The 18585-nt window shown below is 44.1% G+C and overlaps 1 protein-coding gene across 2 annotated transcripts in view; it reads right to left on the minus strand.

Annotated features, from left to right (window-relative positions):
• Nucleotides 1–18585, minus strand: part of prpf6 (pre-mRNA processing factor 6) — a 42121-nt gene that overhangs the window by 22303 nt on the left and 1233 nt on the right. The window contains exons 2-8 of one of the 2 annotated variants that reach the window (XM_008110219.3): nt 14865–15033; nt 14286–14404; nt 7661–7739; nt 6589–6765; nt 967–1119; nt 605–699; nt 109–265 (exon numbers count right to left, since the gene is read on the minus strand). In XM_008110219.3, coding sequence (XP_008108426.1) covers nt 109–265; nt 605–699; nt 967–1119; nt 6589–6765; nt 7661–7739; nt 14286–14404; nt 14865–15033 — 949 coding nt within the window. Of the gene's footprint in view, nt 1–108; nt 266–604; nt 700–966; nt 1123–6588; nt 6766–7660; nt 7740–14285; nt 14405–14864; nt 15034–18585 lie in introns of both variants that reach the window. The other variant, XM_003220687.4, reaches the window with a different exon arrangement.

The following is an 18585-nucleotide window of genomic DNA, read 5'->3' on the forward strand; positions in this document are numbered from 1 at the left end:
ACCAGCAAGCCAATAGTGAAGCATGATGAGAGTAGTCATTCAGCATCCATCAGGGCAAAGGTCCCACATGCTTGCTTAAAATGGAAGCAAAATAAATACAAATCTTACCTTGGGGCACATTTCTGTCCCTTTCATGATGAGATTTCGAGCAACCTGCAGCTTACCAGTCACTTCTTCCAAGCGTGCAGAAGCAATCCAGGCTGGTGGGTGGTGAGGATTAGTCTCTCGCACCGACTTCAGAAGTAAACGTGCTTTTTTGATGTCACTAGCAGAGCACAAAATGTACAGGTGGTAACTTGTTATCTGTAATTACCATGTACATTTTAAGCTATTTTACAAGAATATACATAATTTAGCTGATTATCAATTATGCCTTTTTTAATATATTGTCACATTTCAGCTTGTCCCAATAACAATTATTAAGATGCATAACTCACTGACAAAGTCAGGCCTTTTTGGTGCAATGGTTTCTATTTTTTTCTATTTCATAAGCAAAGAATGGGCCCTGCATCATGTCCTATTCTACAAAAGTACCAATGTATCACTTTACATGGACAAATTTCATTACCAAATCAGTGCCAATACCCTGCACCCACCACCTTACTTGATATCTCCACCATGTGTGGGAATCATCGAGTTCAAGTCAGTGAGGTAACCCTTGGGATCCACCACTGTTTGGCCGCTCACAGAGTCAGACACCTAGGGAGTTGATCCAACATTGTTGACATTTATTAAAGTGCCACACTGAAGCCACAAACATGCAATAAAATCAAACAGATTGAAAAAGCTCACGATTAACATTTTTCTACAAAAACCCTAAAGAAAAAAAATCTAGTTTATAACTGACTCCCTATCTCCTGAATGTCTAAGTTCTAAAAGAAAACTTCAATATCCAGTAATGCTTGCCAGACCCATTCAGCAGGAAAAGGAATAATCAGCTATTTTTGTTTTTCCTATGGTCCTTACCTGGCTAAGTCGCATGTCCATCAAGGTGTTCCTAGCTTGTCCAATCTTCCTCATGTCCAGTTCACCTGTTCCAGGGGTCATCAGTCCCGGTGTCATTCCACCCGGATAAGGAGTGTTTAAGCCTCCAGGATAGGGCGTATTCAGACCACCAAACTGCTGCAGGAGAAAGTGGGGGGAGGGCGGGGATAATTTATCATTCTGAGTGTGACATAGACCAGGTATCTAACTCTCATTTGAACAATCTGTTTTAAATAAGATGACAAATGCAAATAAAATATACCACCACAAGGCACAGAAAAAGTTGAACACTGCAGGATCTCCAATACAATAAGGCAATGAGGTGAAGGGAAAGTTTTACTCTTTCATTTCTTTATAGTAGTGGATAACACGGATAGAGTTAGGAACATGATTAAGTTTAGCAATAAATTTGCTCCACCCCTCCATTATTGTCTAACTTTACTGGTTTGTACTTAATAGTCCCATCTTGGATTCAAGCACTTGGTAATGCTAGCTAGAGAGTAACCGAATGCTGGAAAATGGCTTTTATAGAAATGAATTTGCTGCGCTGCAGGTGAGTAACATTGTGACAAAAAGAAACCAGTCTGATAAAGATAATTTGATTGATTATATAATAATCTTCCTGAGCTTATGAAATGCCCTATTAGACAGGGAAATCAGCATTATGATTAACACACATCTATATATATAAAAGAGTGATGGAATTCGGGCACCGAACAAAACAACAAAACTACAGGCCCCCCAACCTTGAAATTTGACAACACAACCCATCATCCATGCCTCCAGGTTGATACAACAAAAAGAAAAGAAAAATAAAGTCCTAATTAGAGAGAGAGAGCAATAATTGTTTTTACCCAATTGCTGCCAGTATAGAGGGCTAATCTCTGCCCACTTGGTCTCCTAGCAACCGACTCAGCCAAAGGACAGCCAGGGTTCAGTTAGGGGACAGGCAGATTTAGGCCTCACTTAGGCTTCTTCCACAGATTATCTAATTTGCACTGGATTATATGGCAGTGTAGACTCAAGGCCCTTCCACACAGCTATATAACCCATTTATAATCTTATATTATCTGCTTTCCACTGGATTATCTTGACTCCACACTACCATATAATCTACTTCAGTGTGCATTTTATACAGCTGTGAAGAAGGGGCCTCATATAATCCAGTTCTAAGCAGATAATATAAGATTATCAATATACAGTAGAGTCTCACTTATCCAACACTCGCTTATCCAACGTTCTGGATCAGGGGTCCCCAAACTTTTTAAACAGGGGGCCAGTTCACGGTCCCTCAGAGGGCCGGATTGGAGGGCCGGATTATAGGGGTTTTTTTAAAACTATGAACAAATTCCTATGCACACTGCATATATCTTATTTTCAAGTAAAAAACAAACAAAAACGAACAAATACAGCCTCAATGTTAATAATAATAATCATCATCATCATCATCATCATAAAAATAATAAGGAGGGTTGGAAGAGACCCCTTGGGCCATCTACTCCAACCCCCTTCTGTTTTTGTCCACACCATAATCAAAGCACCCCTGACAGATAGCCATCCTATAATAATAATAATAATAATAATAATAATAATAATAATAATGTAATAAACATGGTTGGAAGAGACTCCTTCAGCCATCTAGTCCAACCCCCCTTCTGCTTTTGTGCACCAAAACATAAAGAACCCCTGACCAACAACAACAACAACAATAATCACCGTTGGAAGAGATTGCTAGCCTTCAAGAAAAATGAATCCACAACAGGGCTGCAGAGTATTCTTTCAGTTATTCACATTGGAATGTCTGACGAGGGAGAGAGGCACATGCGGACTCCCTGCTTGTCTTGCCTTGTCTCCCTGCTTGTCTCCTCGGCAGCGGCGGGGGGGGAGGTGCATGCGAGGTGAGGAAAAGGCGTGCGCCTTTCTCTCCTCGCTCGCCCGGCACGCACCTTTCCCGCTGCATTCCTCAGTGGGAGGGGCGGGAAAGCTGGCCACAGGGCAAGGGAGGAAAGGCGAAGGCCTTTTACTCACCCTGTGTGTATCTTCCTCGGCGGCAGCAGCGGGAAAGCTGCCTGCGGGGCGAGGAAAAGGCTTGCACCTTTCTCTCCTCTCTCTCCCAGCATGCACCTTTCCCACTGCCTTCCTTAGTGGCAGCGGTGGGAAAGCTGCCCACGGGGCGAGGGAGGAAAGGTCCAAGCCTTTTACTCACCCCTGTGCATCTTCCTTGGCGGCAGCAGCAGGAAAGCTGCCCACGGGGCGAGGAAAAGGCGTGCGCCTTTCTCTCCTCTCTCGCCCAGCACGCACCTTTCCCGCTGCCCTCCTCGGTGGCGGCGGCGGGAAAGCTGCCCGTGGGGCGAGGGAGGAAAGGTGCAGGCCTTTTCCTCACCCTATGTGCGTCTTCCTCGGCAGTGGCAGCGGGAAAACTGCCCATGGGGCGAGGGAGGAAAGGCGCAGGCCTTTTTCTTGCCCTGTGTGCATCTTCCTTGGCAGCAGCAAGCTGCCCACGGGGCTAGGAAAAGGCGTGTGCCTTTCTCTCTCTCGACCAGCACACACCTTTCCCGCTGTCTTCCTCGGCAGCAGCGGCAGGAAAGCTGCCCACGGGGCGAGGGAGGAAAGGCGCTGGCCTTTTACTCGCCCCATGTGCACCTTCCTTGGCGGCGGCGGGAAAGGTGCGTGTGGGCCGGGGAGGAGAGAAATGTGCATGCGCGGGCCGGATAAATGGCTCTGGCGGGCCGCATCTGGCCCGCGGGCCGTAGTTTGGGGACCCCTGTTCTGGATTATCCAACGCATTTTTGTAGTCAATGTTTTCATTATATCGTTATATTTTGGTGCTAAATTCATAAACACAGTAATTACTACATAGCATTACTGCGTATTGAACTACTTTTTCTGCCAAATTTGTTGTCTAACATGATGTTTTGGTGCTTCATTTGTAAAATCATAACCTAATTTGATGTTTAATAGGCTTTTCCTTAATGCTTCCTTATTATCCAACATATTCGCTTATCCAACATTCTGCCGGCCCGTTTATGTTGGATAAGTGAGACTCTACTGTACAGTAGACTCTCACTTATCCAACATAAACAGGCCGGCAGGATAAGTGAATATGTTGGATAATAAGAAGGGATTCAGGAAAAGCCAATTAAATATCAAATTAGGTAATCGTTATACAAATTAAGCACCAAAACATCATATTATACAACAAATTTGACAGAAAATGTAGTTCCATGCACAGTAATGCTATGTAGTAATTACAGTAGAGTCTCACTTATCCAAGCCTCGCTTATCCAAGTTTCTGGATTATCCAACACATTTTTGTAGTCAATGATTTCAATATATCGTGATATTTTGGTGCTAAATTCATAAATACAGTAATTACTACATAGCATTACTGCGTATTGAACTACTTTTTCTGCCAAATTTGTTGTCTAACATGATGTTTTGGTGCTTCATTTGTAAAATCATAACCTAATTTGATGTTTAATAGGCTTTTCCTTAATACCTCCTTATTATCCAACATATTTGCTTATCCAACATTCTGCCAGCCCGTTTATGTTGGATAAGTGAGACTCTACTGTACTGTATTTACAAATTTACCACTAAAATATCACAATGAATTTTAAACACCGACTACAAAAACATTGATTATGAAAAGGCAGACTGCGTTGGATAATCCAGAACATTGTATAAGCGAACGTTGGATAAGTGAGATTATACTTTAATATGAAATAATTACTGGGATCGAATAATGCAGAACAATATGATCTCTAAAATAAGGACAGTAAATAAAGACCAACAGTCTGAAAGCAGGAAAATTGGAAATTCCACAAAGGAAACAATCAGGGCCAGCTAACACCTCCCAAGAAAGGATTCTTCCAGAAAGGAAGCTGAGAAGGCAGTGTGTATTACCAAGGTCATTATTATTACTTTCATTACTATTATTATTATTATTGTGTTGCGGTCAACCATGAAAATGAATACAATCTGGCTCCAAGTATTCAAAAACACTAAAATCAGAATATATAAAAATTAATGTGGTATAATAAAACAGAACAATACAATCTCTAAAATCAGAACACTTAATAAAAAACAGCACTCTGAAAACAGGGGAATTCCACATAGGAAACAATCAGGGCCAGCTAACACCTCCCAACAAAGTATTCCCATCATCAAAGTCTGGCAAATCCTCTGTTTTCTCAGGGCCACAGACAGTAGAAGCACATAAAATATCGCAAACACCACTCTGAAAACAAGGGAATTCCAGACAGGAAACCATCAGGGCCAGCTAACACCTCCCAACAAAAAATTCACTCAGAGGAAACAGCCAGGCTTTGAATCTGCAAGGCCATTACACCCTAATCATTTTTCCTAATTGCAGCATTCATACTTGCCTCCAACAGACAAAAAAAAAAATCAGAAATACTGTATATTCACAACCTTTAGGAAATAATATCCCCTGATGGCGCAGCGTGTTAAAGTGCTGACCTGCTGAACTTCTGGACCGAAAGGCCACAGGTTTGAATTGGAGGAGCGGAGAGAGCCCCCACTGTTAGGAGGAGCGGAGAGAGCCCCCAGCTTCTGCCAACCCAGAAGTTCAAAAACATGCAAATGTGAGTGCATCAATAGGTACTGCTCTGGCGGGAAGGTAACGCCGCTCCATGCAGTCATCCCACATGACCTTGGAGGAGTCTACGGACAACGCCGGCTCTTCGGCTTAGAAATGGAGATGAGCCCCAACCCCCAGAGTCAGGGGAAAATGTTTACCCTTTACCTTAACTACTACCAATTCCTCAATACTTTATTTCCCATACCACCATACTTCGCCACAGCAACGTGTGGCCGGGCACAGCTAGTAATCAATAAGATCAATACCAATGAACTGTTTCACAGATTGTTCGAAGTTCAACATCTCTTCCACATCTGTCTATGGAGGGAAATCTTTCAAACCACTTTAGTCTCTGGTCTATCTTCTTGGCCATGTTGAATGTGTGAAACAGAATCAGGGAAAAGACCTTCCATCCAACTCAAAACATATAAGCTAGATGAGAACCAACCTGAAGCCAACGCCAGTAGTTCTACATGACCTAGGTAATTCTTCTTAGTACAGCCAAAATCCACCTCATAAAGAGGTGCAAATAATACTTCTAGATAGTTTGTTGGTCCAATCTTTCCACAATCAATTTATTAGAAAAAAACCAACTAAAATAGTACAACCAAGTGTTCTTCCCTTTTCTGAGCCTAAAGTCTTTCTAAATTACAGACAGATCCTAATAAAATACGAAGAACGTTGGCATGCATCTTAGTTATGCCACAAGTGAGACATTTTTCATTTAGAAAATTCAGAAGTACAATCCCCCTTCCTGAAATCTGAAACTATAGTCCAAACAAAATCAACACATAACTCTTGTGATTACCTCCTACTGCCACGAACTGTGCCTAAATTATCATTTTGTTCTCCCACTCTATATGAAAGGAACAATAAGTCTGTGGCTTGTGGTAGCCACTTTCTTTCTGTACATTTTAACACCAGATGTTTGTTTGAGATAATACAAGTTACTCTCTGAGGAGTCTTTTACCAATCTACAGCTACACATATTCTTGTCTCACCGTCTGGCGAGGATCCACAGATGTGTGGTTCTCCCCTGACTGCAAGTGCTTCGCAAAGAAGCTGTCTGGAACAGGAGTCAATTTCTCATAACGTGGATTCCTTTGCCGTTTGTTCCTAGCATCACCAACTTCAGGAATACTCAGCCACTCCTCCTCGGTAACTTCAGCCAGTTTTCTCTGTGAAAGACAAACCATGTATGTATTTTTTTTAAAAAAAAAATACTGAATTTAGCTCATTCACACAACCTCTTTCATCACTTTAATTCTCTTTGCATATTGGTTCTCTGCACAAATTCAGTTTTGCCTACAGAATCCCCTTCAGCTCTCTGCTTCCTGTGAAGGACTTCCTGTATTTTTAATGCAGATGAGATTGTCTGTAATACCCCCTTCACGTCAGTTCCATGGCTTCTCCAGTCTTCTTTTCCTTTGACCACTGAATTCTCTTACCCCTGGTTTTCAAGTCATGTAATTCTGTGCACTGGCAGAAGAGATGAACTCTTCTCCATTTCAGTCATTTCTCTATCATACAACACCAGCTCAGCCAAGAGCAGGGCAACAATCAAGGTGACAGTAGCAAAATTATGGAAGTGGCAATGACGTAGCAATACTGAGTTCTTTATACATTTTATGCTAGTGCTATTAGCACAGATAGCTGTTGTGTAACAATGGCAAGTCGCTCTTTCAACTGCAGCTACTTTATTACAAATGCCCCATATTATTTTCTATACCTGTCTAGAGCACCCATCACTAAGGCAGAAATTGAACTAAGGTCAAGTTGAAGTGTCATATTATTTGCTGATCCACATAGATTCGATATATATAAAACGACATTGGTCTGGCATTGGGGCAGTGCAGTGGTGGTTGCGATGTGGAGGGATGGGTGTGTTGTTTTGTGGTACATGCTGGGGATAGCATTTCATTTTACTGTGAAATAATACAATGACAACGAAGTTATTCTATTCTATATACTCAATATCTATTAAGTGTTTCCCCCCAAAAAAACCACTGCCCCCCAACTCTTAATAATTTTATGGTTTCATTCCTAGAGAAAAAGAGATTGTTTACTCCTTACTTTCAGATCTGAGAATTGCTGCTGAATTTTTGGTCGCTCCATTCTGTACTTTTCAATCTCCTCCTTTTCACGTTGTTCTCTAGAAAACAGAAGGCACCGATATCAGTGATTATAGGATCCAAACCTATTTTTCTCAAACATGAACAGCCAGTGATTCGATTACTCTAAGCATCCAAGACCAAGCATCTAACCGGCAGATTAATTTTTAATATAAGGAAGCGGCAGATTAATTTTTAATACTTCCCTAAGAGGTATGCAAACACCAGAAGGGTGTGAAGTGCATTCTAAAATAAGCAAATAAATGAATAAATCATGCAAAGCCCTCAGATGTAACTAGCCACTATTATACTGTCTCTCAGCAATGAAAAAAAAACACTCTTACTGTGATGACCCATGGGCCTTGTAGTCCTGCTCATGACATTGTGATGCCTGAAGAAGAAGAAAACTTGGGTTTTTTACCTTCCCAGTCAGAACTGGATTCTTCCCAGACAGATTCTTCCCAGCCAGATCTGGGAACCTTGCACCTGCAAGAGGGTTATGTTCCAGAAGTATGTCAAACAAACACTGAGGCTACATCTCCTGTGTTTTCTCGCCATGAGTTTTGTAAACAACAGAGAGGTTTGGAAGCGGCCTCGCGCAGGAGTGCTAGAATAATTGCTAAGAATTTAGCCAATTAAGCCTGCTTTCCATGAGAATCTTTAAGGAGTCAAACATCTGGTCTCAGAGATTAGCTTTCGTTTCTGGTTCCCAGAGAACTGCTCTCGGCGGGAAAGTTAGACTCTATATAGGTGTTTTACCCGCGGAGTAACTTTGCGGAGTCAATTCGTCAGCCTCCGGAGCGAGTTGTGTCTGGACAGCGCGCTCCGATCCAAGCCTCGTTCCTGTTCAAGCCTTGTTCTTGTTTTCAAGCCTTCGCTCCTGTTTCCCAGCCTTGTTTACCTACGGACCTTGCCTCGCCTTTCAGGACTAAACCTTGCCTTGTTTCACGGATTTTACCAAGTAATTCCACGGATCTTGTTCTTGTTCCTTGTTACCTTGTGCCACGATTCAAGCCTTGTTTTCAAGTATCAAGTTAATTCCTAGCCTTGCTCAAGTTCATGGACTAAAGGACCTTGTCATCTCCCCTCACTTTGCCTGGCAAAGTGAGTGTTTCGGTTATTGGATTACAACTTTGGACCTTATATATTTCCTTAATAAAGATATTAGATAGAATCTGGCCTCTGCGTATGGTTATTGGTGCTCTGTAGCCTGGGTCGTGACAGTTTGACTCCGCCGCCCTAAGCACCAATTAACCTCGGCCAGAATGTCTACCGGAGCCGGACCTGGACCGGGCGGCCAGCCGATTACCTACACCATCGACAAGGATGAGGTGGACCGAATCCGTGATAAGCTCAATGCACAGGATGGGGAAATAAAGGGTTTGAAGGAACGCGGAATCCGTCTTCCGGCCATGGCGTTGCCAACCAAGTTTACTGGAGAAGCTTCTAAGGTTCATGTTTTCCGTCGCCAATGCCAAGCTTATCTAGAGGCCCGTGCTGCCGAGTTTCCCCAAGAAGACATCAAGGTGGCGTGGGTTTACAGTCTTCTAGACGGGCCAGCGGCCAACTGGGCGACGGCACTGTTCGACCAAGCCTCTCCACACCTAAGATCAGCGCAACGCTTCTTGGACCACCTTAAGGAGACTTGGGGAATCGAGGACAATTTGGAGGCAGCCGGTCACAAACTCCGCCGCCTCTTCCAAGGAGACAGACCCATGTCTCAGTACATAGCCGAGTTCCGAGTGCTGGCCCACAACACCGGCTGGAACGATGTTGCCCTCAGAGGACAATTTCGGGAGGGTCTCAACATTGAAATGCTGGAGGAAATCTCCAAGGTGGATCCTCCCCAAACGCTTGAAGCACTCATCGATCAATGTTTACGGGCTGAAGTCATGATTGCCAAGAGGAAACAGTGGGTACGAGGCCAGAGCGGTAGAGCTGGGGCAAAACCCCCCGCTCCCGCCAGCGTTCAGCCGCGTCCAGTGTGGAGACCCCCACCACCATCCCCATACCCCAGAGGGAGCGAGGAGGTGCCGATGCAGTTGGGCAATGTGCGTCCCAGATTAGATGCCGCCGAGAAGGCCCGCCGCCAACGCCTAAATCTCTGTTGGTATTGCGGAAATGGGGGCCACTTCGCCAGAGAGTGCCCAGCCAAAGGGAAGCCCGCCGCCCGTCTTGCGGCGGCGTCCTCCACGGAGACGAAGGCGTCTGAGGCGGCTGGCACACAGCCGGCGGGGGAAGCCAACGACCGGGCGTAGAGAGGCTCGCCAACCCGGTCAAGAAACCCATTCAAGAGCCGCCAACCGGGGTCCTGTTCCTTCTAGTGGTCACCTTATGGTCAGCAAAAAAGGGACCCGTCATGATCCACGCCATGATAGACTCAGGAGCTACCAACAATTTCATTGATAGAGAGTATGCCGACTCTCTGGGATTACAATATCATGACTTCAAGAATGCCCGTGTGGTGCAAGCCATCGATGGCCGCCCTCTCAAGACGGGCCCCGTAAGCCAGTGGTCGGAACCCACCAGGATGTGGATAAGGGAACATATGGAAGAGATTTCCTTCTTTGTTACTGAGGTTCCCCATTTCCCTGTGATTTTGGGGATTCCATGGCTGACACTTCACGACCCAAACATCTCCTGGTCCAACAGAGAACTGCAGTTTGCTTCAAAGTACTGCCAAAACCATTGCCTCGTAGCCAAGGTCTGCCATGCCACAGACACCGAGCCCATTATCACCTTGCCAAAGAAGTACTCCGAGTATTGGGATGTATTCAATGAAAAAGAAGCCGAAAAATTACCCCCACATAGACCTTATGACTGTGCCATTGACTTGGTGGAGGGGGCCCCGATCCCGCGAGGGCATCTCTACTCCCTGACTGAACCAGAGCAAGAAGCTCTCAGGGAATTTATAGAGACAAACCTTCGCAAGGGATTCATCAGACCCTCTCAATCCCCAGCCGCCTCCCCAGTGATGTTTGTGAAGAAGAAGTCAGGGGAATTACGCTTGGTGGTGGACTACAGAGCATTGAACAATATCACTAAGCGGAACAGCTATCCCCTGCCCTTAATCTCGGATCTACTAGACCGACTTCGAGGAGCCAAGGTCTACACCAAGCTGGACCTACGGGGGGCTTATAATCTAGTTCGCATCAGAGAAGGGGACGAGTGGAAGACCGCCTTCCAGACTAAATTCGGATTATTCGAGTCCCGAGTTATGAATTATGGTTTATGCGGAGCTCCCGCAACGTTCCAGCATTTTGTCAATGACATTTTTCAGAACTATCTAGATCGGTTCTTGATCATCTACCTGGACGATTTTTTGGTGTTTTCTAGATCACAATCAGAACATGAGAACCACGTTAAAATGGTGTTACAACGATTGCGGGATCATGGACTTTATGCCAAGCTGGAAAAATGCGCTTTTGACCTACAAGAGGTAGATTTCCTGGGGTACCGCATCTCGCCTCTAGGGCTCTCCATGGACCCGACAAAAGTTTCAGCAGTATTGGAATGGCGGGCGCCAACCAACAAGAAAGAGGTGCAGCGATTCTTGGGGTTCGCGAACTATTACCGCAAGTTCATTCCAGATTTTGCCCGCTGGTCTGACCCAATCACCAGCTGCATCCGTGGGAAACAGCCCTTCCGCTGGACTGATCAAGCAGAGAAAGGGTTCCAGCAACTAAAGAAATTATTCACATCCCAGCCAATCCTTCAGCATCCAGATCCTGAAACCCTTTTTGTGGTGCAAGCGGACGCCTCTGATGTGGCAATTGGGGCTGTGCTCCTACAACCGGTGGGAGATCACCTTCATCCTTGTGCCTATTATTCTCGTCAACTAACCGCACCAGAGAGGAACTATACCATTTGGGAAAAAGAACTATTAGCCATAAAGGCAGCTTTTGAAACTTGGAGACATTGGCTAGAAGGGGCCAAATTTCCCATTGAAGTCCACACTGATCATCGGAATCTAGAACATCTAAGAACTGCCCGCAAGCTAAATCAGAGGCAGCAACGTTGGGCTTTATTCTTTGAACGTTTCAACTTCCAGATTCATTATGTGACCCCAGCCCAAACCAAGCAAGCAGACGCCCTGTCACGTAAACCGGAATACGCTGCAGGACGCAAGGAGACCTTTGAATCCCAACTACTACAACCCGAGAACTTTGCCACGCTCACAGTGGGGAACACCAAATCCACTCCCATTGATTCAACTCCCTCTACTCCAGGACCCATCTGTGCTCAAGAAATCAGGGCTAGTCAGCAAGCAGATGCCTGGGCGCAGGACCAACTTCGTCAAGGTCTGCATTTTCCCTTTTCGCTTAAAGATGGACTGCTTTGCTATAGAAATCATGTTTATATCCCACCCAGACCGGGCAGGGAAAAAGCACTTCGTCTGTGTCATGACTGCAAACCAGCAGGGCATTTCGGACTATTTAAAACCATGCATCTGATCCTAAGAGATTTCTGGTGGCCCAAGATCCGCAAAGATGTGGAAAAATATGTCAACACCTGCCCAGTATGCCAGCGCTCCAAGATAAGAAGGGAGAAGCCCTCAGGGCTTCTACACCCCCTTCCTACCCCATCTCGCCCATGGGAAATAATTTCTGCGGATTTTATCACTGACTTACCACCTTCCTGTGGATTCACCACGATCCTAGTGGTGGTGGACCTTTTCACCAAGTTAGCCCATTTCATTCCCTGTGAAGGCCTTCCCACGGCCCAAGAGACTGCAGATTTATTCCTCCAACATGTTTTCAGACTACATGGATTGCCCAAGAGTTTGGTCACAGACCGTGGATCCCAATTCACCTCTCGTTTCTGGAAGGCACTACAAAAACTATTGGGCATAGACTCTCGTTTATCTTCAGCTCATCATCCTCAAACGGATGGGCAAACGGAGCGCACCAATGCCACTTTGGAACAGTACCTTCGCTGTTATGTAAACTACCAACAGGACAATTGGGCTTCTCTGTTACCACTGTCGGAGTTTGCCTACAACAATGGAGTCCAGGCTTCTACAAAAGAAACGCCGTTCTTTGCAAACTACGGCTTCCATCCACGTTTCTTTCCCCCTGTCATTGAAACTTCAGAAGTTCCCGCAGCAGAAGATTGGCTGCAGGAACTCACAGCGGTGCAACAACTTTTGCTCCAGCAACTGGAACAAGCCAAGGAGGACTATAAACGTCACGCGGACAAACATCGCCAGCCGGGCCCCGAAATCAAGGTAGGAGATCGGGTTTTTCTGTCCACTCGCTTTTTGCCCTCCCATCGCCCTTGCCGGAAGTTAGATGCCCGTTTCATTGGCCCCTATCCAGTGGTGGCGCAATTAAACCCCGTGACTTTCAAACTCCAACTTCCGCGTTCAATGCGCATTCACCCAGTGTTTCACCGCTCCCTGCTCCTTCCGGCGGATGGTGTGCGGCCAGATGTAGACCGGCCGGCCCCCGTCCCTATTTTGGTGGATGGGGAGGACGAGTTCGAGGTTCAGGACATTTTGGATTCTCGCTTTCACCGCCGCCGCCTGCAATATCTCATTGACTGGGTGGGTTTTGGCCCTGAGGAACGCTCTTGGGAAGACGCCTCCACAGTCCATGCTCCTGATCTAACCCGTCGCTTTCATCAGACCTATCCCGCCAAGCCACGACCTCGCGCCTCGGGGAGAGAGTCCCAGTTTGGGAGGGGGCTTGAGGAGGGGGATAGTGTGATGACCCATGGGCCTTGTAGTCCTGCTCATGACATTGTGATGCCTGATGAAGAAGAAAACTTGGGTTTTTTACCTTCCCAGTCAGAACTGGATTCTTCCCAGACAGATTCTTCCCAGCCAGATCTGGGAACCTTGCACCTGCAAGAGGGTTATGTTCCAGAAGTATGTCAAACAAACACTGAGGCTACATCTCCTGTGTTTTCTCGCCATGAGTTTTGTAAACAACAGAGAGGTTTGGAAGCGGCCTCGCGCAGGAGTGCTAGAATAATTGCTAAGAATTTAGCCAATTAAGCCTGCTTTCCATGAGAATCTTTAAGGAGTCAAACATCTGGTCTCAGAGATTAGCTTTCGTTTCTGGTTCCCAGAGAACTGCTCTCGGCGGGAAAGTTAGACTCTATATAGGTGTTTTACCCGCGGAGTAACTTTGCGGAGTCAATTCGTCAGCCTCCGGAGCGAGTTGTGTCTGGACAGCGCGCTCCGATCCAAGCCTCGTTCCTGTTCAAGCCTTGTTCTTGTTTTCAAGCCTTCGCTCCTGTTTCCCAGCCTTGTTTACCTACGGACCTTGCCTCGCCTTTCAGGACTAAACCTTGCCTTGTTTCACGGATTTTACCAAGTAATTCCACGGATCTTGTTCTTGTTCCTTGTTACCTTGTGCCACGATTCAAGCCTTGTTTTCAAGTATCAAGTTAATTCCTAGCCTTGCTCAAGTTCATGGACTAAAGGACCTTGTCATCTCCCCTCACTTTGCCTGGCAAAGTGAGTGTTTCGGTTATTGGATTACAACTTTGGACCTTATATATTTCCTTAATAAAGATATTAGATAGAATCTGGCCTCTGCGTATGGTTATTGGTGCTCTGTAGCCTGGGTCGTGACACTTACCGTCTCTCTTTTCGCCTTTCATCCATTCTTTTATCCAAAGCAGCATAAATCGCATCAGCTTCCTCATCATCTTTTTCATAAGGTCCACTTGAGAACAGACTCCCAGCATATCCATTAAACTGTGAATAAAACGGTAACATTAACTGAAAGAATCCATTATCCATATAGCACACATCACAAAAATCAAGGAAGAGCCAGGCCTTTGCTTTTACACTCCTTTCACTTCTATTGATAGCCTCATTTCATATACATGTCTGTGTGTTTTTAAAGATGTGAGCTTTGATTTGCATATCTTGTTATAAGTTGCCCTAAATTCCAGAACTGGAAAATAACCAATTATTATTTGATTAAAAATGGTTTTCCAAAGGGTCTCAGTGCACACCACATACTTTCTAATCAAAAATCCAGGATTCAATCCATTTCATCTCTGGTAAATTGAAGAAAGATCAGGAAGAGCTAGGAAATGCCTTTATCAGTAACCTTGAAAAAACATGGCTAATTAGAGTAGACCTATGCCCCCAATTTAAAGCAAGTTCACATAATGCAGTCCTTGACAAAATCTATGCTGTAAGGAATCACCTCATCGTAATTGGTATCATTGAGATCTTCATCATCATCATCTGCTGCCTGATTTTTCTTCATCTGATCCCCAACAGTTCTCTTCCCGGGTGGAGCATGACGATCATCCACAGGGTCATTTGCATCTCGAGCAGGACCAATATCTGAGCGGGTAGTAAAACCCGTAGCACTAGAGAGAGAGAGTGGGAAAGAGGACACAACTCAGTAAGAGAAAAAAATCTGATACATTGCTAACGCTTCAAAAAGTCCATCTCACTCCCAGACTTGTAAATAACAGTACACTTGCAAATTTAGAAGTGTGGAACTTCTCTTTCCCAAACAATATGTGACACAAATGCCTGGGCAAGCCAGTTAATATTTTTGTGTGCGGGATAGTGACCTTTGTGAACTTAATTCCATGACCATCTTATTCTTTGGCCATGTTAGGACTGAAATAGAAGACTAAGAGGTGCCATGATAGCCATATTTAAATAGCTGAGACATCTCGGGTAGAAGATGGGAGTAAGCTAGAACACAAGCAAATGGATTTAAATGAAGAAAAAGATTGAGGGAGAACTCTTTCACCAGAATACAAGTGGACTCTCTTTAAAGATCTTTAAATAGAGGTTGGATTGGCATTTTGCAAGAGTGCTTTAGTTGTGCATTCCTGATAACCCAATTGTTCTCAACCTGTGGGTCCCCAGATGTTTTGGCTTCATCTCACAGAAATCCTAACAGCTGATAAACTGGTTAGGATTTCTGGGAGTTGTAGGCCACAACATCTGGGGACCCACAGGTTGAGAACCACAGTGATAACCCTTGACAACCTTTCCACTTGTGTGATCCCATCACTAAAGTCTATGATTCTAAATACAGTGAGACCTCAATTTTTAGAGAGGTTAGGGATGCAGGGTCTTTGACAAAGTGGGAAAGGCACAAATTAAAAAAAACATTTTGCACATCTCTAAGAATCTCTAGGTCCTCTAACATGAACAGAGATTCTATGGATCTATACTATTAATTTGTTCAGCTTAAACATGTTGCAATGCTACTGAAGTTGCCAGAAAAATTTCTTTAAAAGGCTGATTATAAACTCCATTAATAAATTTAAAAAGCCATCCAGTCCATCCTTCTGCCATGCAAGATTATACAATCAAAGCACTCCTGAATGCAATACTGTTAATTTTCACACATTGGTTAGAATCTTCAATCCATCGCTATATAGCCTTCCATGCCTGAGTAGGGATTTAAACCCTAGTCTCCAGATCTGTAATGTAATGTTCAAACCATTACACCATACTGTTTCAACCATTACTTATGAGGCAAGAAAAGAGGGAAAAATCAGCCTGGCATCCATTCTTCTATTCCTGATGACAATTTGATGCTACAAAACTCTCCATAACCAGAACAATCAATCATTCAGCCTGAAATATATGTTTCAGTTTTAGAGCTGAAAAAACCTATATAATGAGTCCTCTAATGATTTTATACTAACTGAGCTACCTCATTACTGTTGTGAAAAGCAAATTAACAGTTAGTTTCCAAAGTGAAAGTTCTGTCCATTTATTGCAAGAAACAAAAAAGAGTCCTGTAATACTTTCAAAGATAAATTCACTGTATCTGTGAATTTCATCAATTATAGACCAATTAATCTAGCACAGAAGTATTACCTTGAACTTCAAATATCTGCCAAGAACACAAGGTAGCGACATTTATCACTTTGAACATTGCATTTATTGTTGTCATTTGTCATCAAGTTGACTTCAATCTATGGCACCCTAAAAATGACAGGCTCAGTGTTTGCATACTGCAAATCTTGGCATCTCTGACCAAATCGAACCATTTGTAATGTACTTTTATTCTTTTCCTAGCATACTGCATTTACAGATGAAATTATGGATAACAGTTAATAGATGTAGAAGTGCTAAAGTACTCCTCCCCCCACCCTAAACTTTAGACTTAGCAATCGTTTTCAACTTGTGGGTCCCCAGATGTTTTGACCTTCAACTCCCAGAAATCCTAACAGCTGCTAAACTGGGAGTTGTAGGCCAAAACACCTGGGGACCCACAGGTTGAGAACCAATGACTTAGGGTCTCCCTAAGCCTGAAACAACTTGAAGCCACATAACAACAATCCTATTAACATGACTATCTCATCAGCTAATAGCAGGCCCAAACTTCCCATTGAAATACTGGTAAGTTTGTTAGTTAAAATTAGTCTTCATTTTATATATTGTATTGTTATTTCGTGTATTTCATTTTTGCACTATAAATAAGATATACAGTGTGCATAGAAATTAGCTCGTGTTTTTTTAAAATGATTATTTTTCGTGTCAGGAGCAACTTGAGTTGCTTCTGGAGTGAGAGAATTGGCTGTCTGCAAGGGCATTGCCCAGGGGGACGCCCGGATGTTTTGATGTTTTTACCATCCTTGTGGGAGGCTTCTCTCATGTCCCCGCATTTTCAAATGATAGTATGGCCCATCAACAGTCTGAGGGACTGTGAACCAGCCCTTGACTTAAAGTTTGACCCCTGCGCTAAAGTATTACCCATAATTTCATCTATTGGCTTTGAAGATGCCACAGGACTCCCTGTTTCATACATATCAAAATGTAAGGATCCAGGATGGGAGCGGAAGAGACCACAAGAGCAAAAATAAAGCACAAAGCAGCTGCATGCAATAACAGCCTGTGGAACTTACTGGTAGCACATAGGATGAATACCCAAAATTAATAAGAACATCAGCCCTGGCCTTGTCTTATTCAACTGCAGAGTATGCCTGCCCTGTTTTGCACAAGTCTGCCCACGCAAAGCAGGTGAATACAAACAAACATGTAGAATAATCACAGGATGTCTCAAACCTACACCTGTTGATAGACTCTATATAAGCTAACAGGAATTCCCCTCCCCCAATGTGTGACGGGAAGTTGCTGTCAACTGCGAGAGAAATAAGGTTGAACACTGAGAAAACATCCACTGCGTGGCTATCAGCCTCCTCCCAGTAGATTCAAATAAAAGAAAAGTTCAATGAGAACTTCCACTCCCCTTAATGTCCCCCCAGCAACAACAAGAATATCCCTCTGGGAAGCTAAACCAGGAAATCCCAAATGGATGGCCCCCCACGAGGGCCTTCCTCAAGGGCAAACCAAGAATGGGCACCTTGGAAGTCCCTGAACAGACTCAGAAGTGGAGTTGGGAGATCAAAAGACAATCTGGCAAAATGGCACTACCTAGAACAGTGGTTCTCAACCTTTGGGCCTCCAGTTTGGACTTCAGCTCCCACAGTTCCTAACAGCTGGTAAACTGGCTGGGATTTCTAGAAGTTGAAGTTCCGAACATCTGGGGGCCCAAAAGTTGTAAACCACGGACCTAGAAGAATCATCTACCTTGTGCAAAACAAACAACTCAGACTCTGTATGCTTGCCCACAAAGCCTTGCCTCATGTATAGAGGAAGAACGGTTTAAAGCTACAGACAATGCAGTTGCTGTTGCCCATTTTTGGTCTTAAATTATGTAGCCGCGTGTTTTTCCTCTATTTTATCAGTTGTATACTTGTTTATTTATGCAATGATTTTGACACAAAATTAAAAAAAAACACTACAGAACAGAAATGGCATGTTATTTCAGATAAGTTAGCTTTTAAATTTTATACTGTCACTAGGTTTTAATCCTATATGTTGTCTTTCAATGGCAGATGTAGAATGTAATTTTTGCAATGTCATTATTTAATTTTTAGGGCAAT

Source organism: Anolis carolinensis, chromosome 4 (genome assembly GCF_035594765.1).
Source record: "Anolis carolinensis isolate JA03-04 chromosome 4, rAnoCar3.1.pri, whole genome shotgun sequence".
NCBI lineage: Eukaryota > Metazoa > Chordata > Lepidosauria > Squamata > Dactyloidae > Anolis > Anolis carolinensis.